Here is a 13244-nt window from a genome sequence, read left to right as displayed (position 1 = left end):
TCAAGTGGCCCAGGAACAGATTGTCCCCATCCCTGAAACCTCCACTGTTCACCTCACTGTGAAGGAAAACATTACAAACCTGCAGGATTATGTTACACATTTTTGCTATGAAATGCCCCCTCTACCCGAATATCTTACCACTCTGCTAGCAGCTGTAGTAATTTCACAAAAACATTTCTATACTCTAGAACAGAAAACAATTGAGATAGGGAGAAAGATTCTAGAGATCACAATTCCACCTTGGTGGGACATTTTCAGAAATATAGAAGTTCCAGCCGGGATCAGAATAGCTTCCCACATTTTGTTTGTCTGTCAACTCGCGATTATTCTTTACTTCTGGTGTCTCACTTGCCGAGTGTTAGATCTCTTAATTCTAATGAAATACGAACTCCGATTGTAGTTTTAACTTTTTAATTTTGGCAAAGAGCAACAAACTGCTTGGCTTCAAGCCAGGTCTTTGTTCTTACTGAGACACATGGTCAAAATGGCTGTATTTTATACCTGGATCAATTTACAGAAAAGAACTCGCCTTCTTTGACCTTATTGGCTCACTACCCAAGGGTCCTAAAATGTCAAGTTGATTGATGAATTAATGCAACATGCCGAACTGCATGTAGCAGCCTTGACTTGGGGGTCTGTGAATTTTCACAGTCTGTCTAAATGAGCCTGTTTGAATACTCTATCAATCCCCCCTTTGATTCTTTCACAAACTGAATCATAAAACATCAGGTATCACTGGTTAAACATTCTACAGAATAATTTCATACATGTTAATAGAATTTCCTTCTAAAATTTGTTGATGTGTTTCACCACATGTCCGGACTAGTAGCTTCCACACAAATTTACACCAACCCGAGTTCCATCGTGGCCACAATGGAAGTCTGGTTTTAATAGGTTAATTAACCTTATTCCAATTTAATCCAAATCAATATCTTAATTCAACCAGTAAACTACCTTTCCTTAAGCATAACATACCCCTGTGCCACGTACAGACGGCCTGCTGGGACCTGCAAGGTGTCTCACCTGCGAGACAGCAGCTACAGCCGCCTGGTCGCAACAACATTTAATCAACATAAACAAACAATATAAAAGTAAAACAATTACAACAAATAGAATTAAACCTTCCACCAATGAAGTTCCTATTGAACCTAGCCATTCAGTGGCTCCACTCCACAAAGTGAATGATGGGGGTTGCTTAGGTTTTTCTACCTCTTTTTGGATATGCTTCGCTAAGTGGGTAATTTCTTCGGAGCTATCTGGGATATATGTGCAACACTCAGTTCCGAGTAGGGTGCAAGTACCTCCCTTTTCAGCCAGGATGTAATCATTGGGCCAGTCTATTCTGTAGGGCTACTGTGCAGATTGCTACCATTTCTGCATTGATTTTAACTAGGGCCTCTGAGGTATCATTGGCTACCCGTTCCACAACGGATGCCATGTTAATGGATTCCCTTGCCAGTTTGGCGGTCCCACACCCAGGGATCAGGATGGCAAAGAATCTCTCTGTTTCTGTGATAGCTCTCTTAGGACGGTGTAAATGTTCCGACAGTGACTTTATTTGATACATATGAGGCACAATGTAGGCTAAATAGCAGGATCCCATCCAATTCTGGGGCAGCCAAGGGTAGGCCTTGTGGCCACACACCCAATAGGTGCCATTATATGCAATGAATGTTAGCTGTTTCTTTGTCAGCAACACTCCGGGGCCTGTCCAGGCTTTTCCATCTGTTTTATTCAGAATCTCCGTTACGTTACAAATTCCCACATCTGCCCAGTTTGGACGGTTCCGTGGCTTGATTATATTATAATTCCGGGAGCAGTTACTATACCCCATATTTTGGCCTCCTTTGATGTTTCTAATCAGACAGACCGATTTCCCCGGTCTTCCTAATCCCGTTGTATTAGTGATAACAAAAAATGGGGGCCGTTTGGAATTATTGTAGCACGGTTGGTATCCCCCTTCAAAGGTAGTCAGATTGTAACCTGCTGACTTCCATTTACGTGCCCAGTTTTCCGTATCCTGAAACGCATTGCCTGTTTTATTTTGATTAATTATCCACTCAGCCATTTCCGAGATATTCAAGGGAACTGGCCTCAAGGGAATCCCTCCCTTTGAGTGAATAGGAATATGCGCGCACACCCAACAACTAGAAATGTTACCTTGTTTGGCATAAATGTATGACATATATAAAAAGGTATTTACATGTAATTCCCTTGCTACTCTACTATTTCCCTTTGGTGCAGAGGGTTGGCTAGTAAGAAGTAGGCCTATGCCTATAATACCTACAATCAATAATACAGTAAATTTATACATTTTCGCAAAAAGTAATTGTCCTTATTAGATTTCAGCTTCAGTTACGGGTGCTCGTTTAACGTGTGAAGCGTGGATCCAGGCTTTCTTTCCTTGGACTTTAACAGCTGCCTGGGTGGTCAATAACACTTGATAAGGTTCCTCCCACTTGGCACCCAAAGGTTTTTTATGCAACTTTTTCACATACACCCAGACTCCCGGGATGATGTTGTGTCCTCCTTCGGGTGGATTACCCCAAGCTGCCGATACCTGTCGGGAAACAGAACTAATAGCATTGGTTAAGTTCTGACAGTATGATAACAAAGTGTCACTCATTAAGTGAACATTAACTTTCCGTAAATCGATAGTTCCTGGCAGCGACATGGGTCTTCCTGTTATAATTTCAAATGGGCTTAGACCTGTAGTTCTGTTCGGGGTTGCCCTAATGCTACATAGCACTATTGGTAGTGCCTGGGGCCATGGTGTTCCTTCTTGGTGATTTGTGCTTTGTCGATGCTGGCTTTATGTCCTTTCAGCCGAAGGTGATCCAGCAAAGCTCGTAAATCTTGTTCATGCTGTTCTTCCGTGTTTGAAGCTAGCAGGATATCGTCTACATATTGGATGACTGTGGATGACAGGGGAGGTAATTCTCGCAAATGGCTTTGTAAAGCCATGTGGAATACCGTAGGGCTGTTGTGGAAACCCTGCGGTAACCGGGTCCAAGTATACTGTTGTCCTTGGACAGTGAAAGCAAACCACTGTCGAACCTCCGGTGCCAGAGGTACTGACCAAAATCCGTCGGCCATATCTATAACCGAGAAATATTTATGTTCCGGTTTGAGGGCATTAAAAATGGTGGAGAGATCTGCGACCAAAGGAGCTTTTTGATCAATACACTGGTTAGCTTTCCTATAATCGACAGTCAAACGCCAAGTCTCATTAGATTTCTGTACCGGCCACACGGGGCTATTGGAGGAGCTATGCGTTTTAATAAGCACCCCTTGTTTCTCCAATTGCTGAATAACCGGTAAGATTCCCGCGATGGCAGTTGGACTGATGGGATACTGTTTAGTGCATGGAGGCTTGGTCCCTGTAAATGACGCAGGCTCCATCTGGAGTAGGCCACAATCGTTCTTATCTTTAGCCCATATCGGGTGTTCCTTCAATTCTTCTTTCTTCAAAGTTCTAATTGACCATGTCACCCGACCATCCTCGAAATGCAACGATGAATCTATTTGGATTAGAACGTCCATTCCCAAAAGGGGTTGATCTACTGGGCCTATCCAGACCGGCGTGGTTAGTTCATGTAGACCCAGCCCTATAAGTACCGGTGTTGTCCTTTTAATTTCCATTTTATGGCCCCCAACTCCAAAGGCTGTACGTGCCCTACCATCCAACAGCAAAAAGTCTCCATATTGTAGGGGTAAGCATGTTAATTCTGCCCGTGTCTAAAAGACAGTCCATATCCTTATCGCCCACCCTCACAGTTATATATATCCCATCTCCTCTCTGTTATATTAGTGCGAGGAGGGAGGCCAGGGTGGGCTCTAATCGTTTTTTGCTATCCCAAGTAACTCCTTCTGTTGTTGTATTGTCAGTCGCTTAAATGCTTCTATGAGGTCGTTATCTTGTGACAAGCCTGGCTTGTTGGCTGAATTGTATCCCTGGCTGCGTCCTCTTCCCCAGCCACGACCTTTCTGTTTTGCCCTGCACGTCTTGGCCCAGTGACCTTCTTTCCCACAATAATGACATTTTCCGGGTAATTTTCCTAACGACTGTTTATCGGAATCCTGGGATTTCTATCCCATAGCCTGTACAGCTCGGACTTTAGCTCCTATATCCCGATCTAATTGGTTACATCGATCCACCAATGCTGCAAAGGTAGTTCCTCTACCTTCCCAGTCCGGTAACACTACCTTAAGCATTTTGGACAGTTCTGGCTTTAGACCTGCCACGAAAGCTGCTTTCAGGGGTCCAAACGCTTGTTCATCCATTTCCTCATCCGTATTATTCATACCCGAATGTTCTTGCCACGTGCATCTAAACCGCTCGTCATACTCCAGGACCTCCTCTGTTCCTTTCTGTTGGCAGGCTGCAATTTTTCCCCAGTCTGACTTAGCTGGACTGAAGGCTTGCAGCCAGTGTTTAATCGCCTCCCATCCTGCATCTAATTCTTGCTCATTCTGCCCCAAAGCTTCATCTACCTTGTCGTGCAATTTTCTTCCCTGTGTTTTTGGCACCATTATGGTCAAAATTTGCACTCCGTCCCAAGGGTGAAGTTGATATATATTTCTTAAGCGGTCCAATTGGTCCCAAGTTTTTACTCCCCCTTTCTTTGGATTGGGCAATTCTTTGGACCATTTATCAATTTTCTCTAGGTCTGCCGGATCATGAACTAAGTATTCTTCATACACCCTTCTCTTTGTTTTTTTGGTTCCGCCCTCATCCGCAGTCTCTTCTGATTTGACTACAACTCGCCTTTTTTTAAACGGGGCAAAGCGCACCCCTAATTATTCATCATCCTCCGACACTGTATTGTCGGAGGATTCAGAAACCGTATCTATTCCTCGGTCGTGTCTTCGGGTTTGCGCTTTTAATTTATCCAAACATGGGTACCCTGGGAATTGATCAATACATTTTCCTTTTCCTATTACTGTCTCTTGACCTAATGATTTTTTCCATTCTTTAATTTCACCTTTAAGATCTTTAACTTCCGCTTCCAGCTTTTCAAGTTCAAGCTTTTTCTGTCGCAGCTGTGCACAAACAGCTTGCAATTGATCCTTTGTACTGGTCAGTTCTCGATCATGTTGGGAACGCATTATAATTTCATTCCAATTTCGGATCTGGCCCATAACCGCTAGGGACCATCTAGTTCGCTCTTTATTTTTCATACGGGTCGTTTTTCCCCAGACCCTTTTAATCTCGTCCAAGGACCATTGTCCTTTGGAGGTTCCGTACTTTTGTTCGATCTTAATACAAGTTTTAGATAAGTTGAATTGTTGCTCTATGTATTCTTTCAACTGTTCGAGAATTAAATCTACCGAAACTTCAGATGGTGCCTGCCCACCTTTAACAGTTGTAGGCAATTCTTTGTTCTTGTCTCCTGCTGCCATTTCTTTACTAGGGTTCTTTACTGGGGTCTCGAGTCGTAGGCTTGCTAGCCGATCAATAGGTCGGTGATTAATTAACTAACACACCGCCGAAGTTTAGATGTCTATGGGACCTCGAGCCGACTACCAACCGGAGGGTTCGCAAACCGGAGGCTTTCGGAATCGCGTAGAAGGAGAGGCGAATTTAAACTTTTGACCGAGGACTTTTTTTAAAAAAAGGAGTCCTTACCTCAATATGTAGGTCCGATGTCCAAAATTCAGTTTCTTTCCTCAGCGATCCTGTTCGCAGCGCCAAAATTGTTAGATCTCTTAATTTTAATGAAATACGAACTCCGATTGTAGTTTTAACTTTTTAATTTTGGCAGAGAGCAACAAACTGCTTGGCTTCAAGCCAGGTCTTTGTTCTTACTGAGACACATGGTCAAAATGGCTGTATTTTATACCTGGATCAATTTACAGAAAAGAACTCGCCTTCTTTGACCTTATTGGCTTACTACCCAAGGGTCCTAAAATGTCAAGTTGATTGATGAGTTAATGCAACATGCCGAACTGCATGTAGCAGCCTTGACTTGAGGGTCTGTGAATTTTCACAGTCTGTCTAAATGAGCCTGTTTGAATACTCTATCACCGAGTGAAATGCAGAGGTTGTCAGGTCAGGCACAAAAGGGTGCTGCACGCACCCTGGCCAAACTTGGGAATCGCACAGGGAGGGGTAACACCATGTTACCATGTTTGATTTGTTTTAAGTTTACCTGCTGTAAAACGCCAAAATCGAGTGTTGTAAGAATGTTACTTAAAATTATGTTTGACTATGCATCCTTATTTTACTTAAAAATGTGTTTGACTGTGTACTCTTGTTTTACTCAAAAATGACTGTATTTGCCTGTAAACTGCATTGCATTTTAAAGGGGGATGCACGTTAAAGTTTTAGCTAGGTAAATACAGGGAAGGTTGACTCTCAGAAAATCAGAAATTTTGCACGGCTAGCATGATACTCAAGTACACAGAGTCACAGGGGGGACTCAAGGGGTGCACAGTTCGTGGGAAACCCCCCCCAGTGTTTGGACTCATTGGAAAGGAAATTTAATTTGGAACTATCTACCAGAAAGTTTGAAATCCTAAAGTACACATGGAAGAAACTACGAACTTTAATCGGATTTGGGATTTTACGAGACAAATTTTGTCTGTGTGGGCCGGGCTCGAGAACTAAAGGATGGCTATCCTACAAAGAAACCAGTTTGAGTATCGAAGCTGTATGGGTATTGAAACTAAAGTAAATTGTCTGGAGAATTATGGATACTTGAAAATCCTTCTCCACAGGAGACATTAACATAGCAACAATTAACCCAGAGATAGCTAACCATCAACCTGAATGTGGAAAGCCATTTCAGCATATGCATAACAAACAAAGGCCCATCCAGCCCGCATGAAAAAACCCAAGCACAAATGGACATTGCAAATACCAAGCTAATATTTCCATCAAGAAACAGATTTAGAAGATCGACACACCGGAGACAAGTTAACATTTTAATGAGTCGGCAAAATATGACAAAGAAATACCAAGCCCGCCAAAATTTAAACAAAGAATCCGGGCTGATTTGGCGCGAAGATTAGAACAGCTGCAACAGCATAACTGGGCCCTGTTTTAACAAAGGGTATGCTATGCATTTGCTACTGCCTCAGAAGATACTGCTAGGGATGCTTAGCATCAAGAAGGGAGCGAGACCACCACAGCATTTGTAACTAACATCTCCAGCTTCGACGTCCTGAAATCAGAAAAGGTAGGAAGAACATCACCATCACGGCAGCAACCGACCACAGCCAACGTGGTACCACAAAAAACCACCGCGATCGACCAAATTCGAAACAAAACTCCACAAGGAAAAAACCGAAGAATTGAAAGTTTCCACTCTACAATCTAAGTCCTGAATACCAACAGGTTAAAACATTACCTAAAGAGACTTTAAACCTATTTCTAACGAAAGAAAATGGGTACTTACCCCACAAGTCCAAAACGCACCCTACTGCATCAGTGGACACCACCCAACTGAAGATTGCGCAGTAAGAAGTCTTCTCTGACGTTCGGGGTACGGCAAGCAGAACCTACAGAATCCAGTGAACCCCGAAATCGTAAACTACCGCCATAAAGGATTGGTAAGCATTGTCCCTGTTTGCCCTGGAGTCTAATCTAGTCAGTGTTAGGTATTGGGAGGTGGGAGGTGTATTCACTGTAACCCCTTTGAATGTGTGATGTACTGTTCTTTATTAGAGTAATTCTGTTTGACATTGCATTTTCTTGTCTTTGATAAAATCAAAGTTCTTTTGCAGCAAACCAGTTGTCTCTTGCACTTTATCACATCCCCCAAATAAATCCAGAGTCTAGTACCCAGGGAGTGGGAGCAATTCAAACCGCTCAGAAGGTCAGAGGTGAACCTGACCCCCGAGGTCACCCCTTACACGTATAAAATTCTGACGGGGTTGGACAGATTGGTTGCAGGGAGGATGTTTTCCCCGGCTGGGAAGTCTAGAACAAGGGGTTAGTCTCAGGATACGGGGTAGAAAATTTACGACTGAGATGAGGAGAAATTTCTTCACTCAGAGGGTGATGAACCTGTGGAATTCTCTACCACAGAAGGCTGTGGAGGCCAAGTCACTGAATATATTTAAGGAGGAGATAGCTATATTTCTAGACACAAAAGGCATCAAGGGGTATGGGGAGAAAGCGGAAATATGGTGTTGAGATAGAGGATCAGCCATGATCATATTTATTGGCGGTGCAGGTTCGAAGGGCCGAATGGCCGGCTACTGCTCCTATTTCTATCTATGTTTCTATCTATGTTTTTATGTAATTAAAACTATCTTGTCTTCCATATGAGACATCAAACTGAGGCCCCATCTGCCCTCTCAGATGGACGTAAAAGATCCTTTGGCACTATTTTGAAGAGGAACAGGGGTGCTATTCCCACTGTCCTGGCCAATATGTATCCCTCAATCAACATCACTAAAACAGATAATGTGGTCAATTGTCACATTGCTGTTTGTGGGAGCTTGCTGTGCGCAAATTGGCTGGCACGTTTCCTATATTTCAAAAAGTCCTACATTTCAAAAAGGCTGAAAAGCACTTTGGGACTCCGGTGGTGGAGAAAGGCGCTATGTAAATGGAAGTCTTTCTTTAAAAAAAGGCCAACAGAAGCTCTGTGCACCTGGTGGGCTGCGGCTGCGCAGTGCAGGGTGGCTGCTCTGCGCTTGCGCGACGGTTGACGACACTCGTCCTCTGGGTGGAGGTCGCGGTTGAGGCCCAGTCCCAGTCTCCGGAGTCCGGCATCCAGTCCCGGCTCCCCATGTTGTCCATGGCCGCCCGCTCCGGGGCTCTCGCCCCCTATCTGTCCGCCACCACTTATACGGTGGCGTCGCAGCTGCAGCCGCTGGTGCCTGGCCTGGTTTCCAAGGCGGAGGCGGTGATCGTCGACCTCAAGAGGCCGATCCTGTGCCGGGAGTCGCTGCAAGGACAGGCGCCCCGGGCCGGCGCCGCCGTCACCGCCGGCCTCAACGGTGAGTGGTGCGGGCGGGCAGTGCAGAGAGCGCGGCTCGCTGGGCGGGCGGGGGGAGCCGGTGGCCCGAGGCCTCGGGCTCGGCCTGGTTTGAAGCGGTGACCACATTGCCTCTGGCCGGGGTGAGGCCCGGGCTCTGGCGGAAGGCGATTTAACCGCCGAGTTTCCTGACATTGGGAGCTTGAGGAATGAGGGATTGCTGGCCGGCGTCGGGCTGGCGGTTCAAGTGACCTTGTGGTGATCTTAAAGTCAGTGGATTAGAAAGTTGGTGTAACAAGTAGGTCAGTGAGTAAGTTTAAAACACGGGCGATCCATTTACAGAGCTGATCCTGCTGACAGTTGTATACAGCACCTTTCACTGTTGCAGGGAGAATGGTCCCCGAGGTGGTCTTAAGTCACTTCACTGATGCCCAGTCTCCTTGCAACCTCTGGGCCTGGATGGAAAACTTTCATATCCGGAGTGTGACAGGTTGCAACCCTTATTCCATTCGCTCCTCAATTTCTGGCTATACTTTAGTCCAACACTTTTGAACTTTGGCACCTGTCAAGTCTGAGGACCACCTTCTGGGGCTGGCGAAGACAGCCATTCATAGGTCCAGGATGAGTGCGACCCTCAGGGCGGGCCACTCTGGCTGCTGAAACTATCATTAAGGAAGAAATAGCGGGACATCTGGATAGGAATAGTGCCATCAAGCAGACGCAGCATGGATTCATGAAAGGGAAATCATGTTTAACTAACTTACTGGAATTCTTTGAGGATATAACGAACATGGTGGATAGAGGTGTACCGATGGATGTGGTGTATTTAGATTTCCAAAAGGCATTCGATAAGGTGCCACACAAAAGGTTACTGCAGAAGATAAAGGTACGTGGAGTCAGAGGAAATGTATTAGCATGGATAGAGAATTGGCTGGCGAACAGAAAGCAGAGAGTCGGGATAAATGGGTCCTTTTCGGGTTGGAAATCAGTGGTTAGTGGTGTGCCACAGCGATCGGTACTGGGACCACAACTGTTTACAATATACATAGATGACCTGGAAGAGGGGACAGAGTGTAGTGCAACAAAATTTGCAGATGACACTAAGATTAGTGTGAAAGCAGGTTGTGTAGAGGACTCAGAGAGGCTGCAAGGAGATTTGGATAGGTTAAGCGAATGGGCTAAGGTTTGGCAGATGGAATACAATGTTGGAAAGTGTGAGGTCATGCACCTTGGGGGAAAAAAAACAGTAAAAGGGAATATTATTTGAATGGGGAGAAATTACAACATGCTGTGGTGCAGAGGGACCTGGGGGTCCTTGTGCATGAAACTCTTTTTGGAGTTTGTCTGGAAAACATAAAACATTAATCGGTGCTCCTTGTGCATGAATCTCAAAATAGGTTAGTTTGCAGGTGCAGCAGGTAATCAGGAAGGCAAATGGAATGTAGGCCTTCATTGCGAAAGGGATGGAGTACAAAAGCAGGGAAGGTGTTGCTGCAACTGTATAAGGTATTGGTAAGGCCGCACCTGGAGTACTGCGTGCAGTTTTGGTCACCTTACTTAAAGAAGGATATACTCGCTTTGGAAGGGGTACAGAGACGATTCACTAGGCTGATTTGAGAAATGAGGGGGTTACCTTATGATGATAGATTGAGTAGACTGGGTCTTTACTCCTTGGAATTCAGAAGGATGAGGGGTGATCTTATAGAAACATTTAAAATCATGAAAGGGATAGACAAGATAGAGGCAGAGAGGTTGTTTCCATTGATGGGGGAGACTAGAACTAGGGGGCACAGCCTCAAAATACGGAGGAGCCAATTTAAAACCGAGTTGAGAGAATTTCTTCTCCCAGAGGGTTGTGAATCTGTGGAATTCTCTGCCCAAGGAAGCAGTTGAGGCTGGCTCATTGAATGTTTTCAAGTCAAAGATAGCTAGATTTTTAAGCAATAAGGGAATTAAGGGTTACGGGGAGAGGGCGGGTAAGTGGAGCTGAGTTCACGACCAGATCAGCCATGATCTTATTGAATGGCGGAGCAGGCTCGAGGGGCTAGATAGTCTACTCCTGTTCCTAATTCTTATGTTCTTATGCTGTCTTTCTTTTGTGTTCTAGTCTGTGTTCTGATGACCTTGGAATAGAATTCTAGAGCACAGGGCTTATGCAGCTGAAAAAATAGCTGCCAATGGTGAGGTTGATGCATAGTTTTTCCAATGACGGATCCAAAAGTAAATTGGGTTGATTGGGGATTTGATCAAATGATGGAAGTGGTTCTAAATGGCAGTCGATTATCAAGACTATAGCATTAGAAAGCCATTGGATGAGATCAAGGAGTTAGCCTCAAATATGGGTAGGTTATGGCCTGGATTTTGAGTTTAAACTAACGGTGAGGCTATCAGCGTTCACTGTTATTAAAGTGTAAATTAGACAGCTACTTCCAGTGACTGCACTTGCACAGTTAAATGTGTAAATCAGGAAGTTGCTGTCCGAGTTGCCCTCCTTCAGAAGCTTCGTTATAACAGTATCTCGCCGAGAAACTCTATTGAAACACATGGAAAGGCATGATTAAAAAAAGACTTGGATTTATATAGCACCTTTCACGACCACCGGACATTTCAAAGCGCTTTATAGCCAATGAAGAACACCAACCAGTGAAGTTATGGTACTTGCGTGATAAGATAACCACTAAACTTGCTAGGAAAAGTTGGGGCTAGTCCATTCCAGAAGCCAGAGAGGATAGATCTCTCCAAAAGCCACCAAGTTCCAGCTGAAGTCTCTTAACCCCAGCACGTGCATCCTTCCCCCAGCTGAAGTCCCTTACCCCAGCACGTGCATCCTTCCCCCAGCTGAAGTCCCTTACCCCAGCACGTGCATCCTTCCCCCAGCTGAAGTCCCTTACCCCATCACGTGCATCCTTCCCCCAGCTGAAGTCCCTTGCCCCAGCACGTGCATCCTTCCTCCAGCTGAAGACCCTTACCCCAGTGCGTGCATCCCTCCCCCAGCTGAAAACCCTTACCCAAGTGCATAGCCTTACCCCCCCGCCATAGATGGGGCATTGTGTGCGGATCCTTAACAGGTTTATTGGGTATGAACTAAATAGTGACGATGTCATGACATCTCTTTCCCTGCCGCCCCGCTTCTCTCTCTCGCTCTCTCTCTCTTCTCCCGCTGACCCGCTTTTCTCTCCCCGCCGGGGCCTCGGTGGCTTGCGGCGCTGCTGGGGGGCTTGGTCCTGCGGGGAGCTCGGGGCTTCCGGCGTTGCGCGGGGGCCCGCGGTCCGCTCGGGCTTTGTGGTGCTGCTCGGGGCTTGCGGCGTTGCGGGCTGCCCGCGGTCCACTGTCCGCTCGGGGCCTGTGGGGGGGTCGGTGCTGTGGCTCGGTCGGAGGCTCGCTCGTTCGGCACTCCGGGAGGCTCAGCACTGCGGGGGGGGCTTGGGGCTGAGCCGATGCGTGGCAGATGCGTTTGGCTGCTCGGGCCTTGGGGCTGCTGCTCGATGGACTGGAGGCAACTTGGTGTTGGATTGGTCCCGGTTTTGGCTTGGGGGGGGGGGGGGGGGCCGGGGGTGGTGGGCGTTGATGGGAGGAGGACACGTGCAGAAAAGGGTTCGTGGGAATTGCGCTGGAGGGAGGGCAGAGTCGATGATATTTGTCCTAACTCACTCTACTGCGCATGCACCAGGGGATGCATGTGCAGAAGGGAGACTTAGTACGAATAATTACTCCGAAATTTTTAATGGCTTGATAAGTCTCAATTACTGCCAAACATTCTCTCTAGCACTGCAGCCTCATTCCTTCAGATTTTAATTATAGTTAAAAATTTATCCCGTATTTCTTTCCTTTTATTTTGCTTTGTGTGCATGATTTGCTTTCGAATTAACTATTCTAACTTGCACTTCCTGGTTCAGACTTTGCGTGTCTCAACAAGGATTCTTCAGTCTGATTGGTTCAGGACGAACACAGTTGCTTGTCCTGTTTATACAGGTCCCAGATCCCCTGTAGAGGGTGCTGCCTTGTTTTGGATTTCTGTGCAAAAGTCCATAGAAAGTCTGGGTAAATGTAAGTGCAATCAATGGTTGGTGCAACTCGTTCACCGCTGACTGCAAAAGCCAGGCCCATGTGGATGGAGAAATTTAGGGAGGTATTACAAATATAGGGTAATTGTAGATATCTACTCGGGCTCAGTGGTTTAATTCGGCCCTTTAAGTAGTTTTTTTGAATGGAAGTTGACTCCCATCGCCGCATATCAGCTCTGTTGCAGTGGGATCCAGGAGTGTAACAATTCAACTCGTATAGCTGAAATAAACACTGCCCGATTTCTGTTTG

General features: G+C 45.8%; 1 protein-coding gene across 1 annotated transcript in view; it reads left to right on the top strand.

Moving 5' to 3' along the window:
• Nucleotides 1-8641: 8641 nt before the first annotated feature.
• Nucleotides 8642-13244, top strand: part of uqcrfs1 (ubiquinol-cytochrome c reductase, Rieske iron-sulfur polypeptide 1) — an 8250-nt gene continuing 3647 nt past the window's right edge. Inside the window, exon 1 of the mRNA XM_070896952.1 lies at nucleotides 8642-8952. Coding sequence (XP_070753053.1) covers nucleotides 8742-8952 — 211 coding nt within the window. The 5' untranslated portion in view covers nucleotides 8642-8741. The remainder of the gene's footprint in view (nucleotides 8953-13244) is intronic.

Source organism: Pristiophorus japonicus, chromosome 13 (genome assembly GCF_044704955.1).
Source record: "Pristiophorus japonicus isolate sPriJap1 chromosome 13, sPriJap1.hap1, whole genome shotgun sequence".
Taxonomy (NCBI): domain Eukaryota; kingdom Metazoa; phylum Chordata; class Chondrichthyes; family Pristiophoridae; genus Pristiophorus; species Pristiophorus japonicus.
The sequence above is the reverse complement of the archived record's forward strand: the minus strand, read 5'-3'. Positions and strand labels throughout refer to the sequence as shown.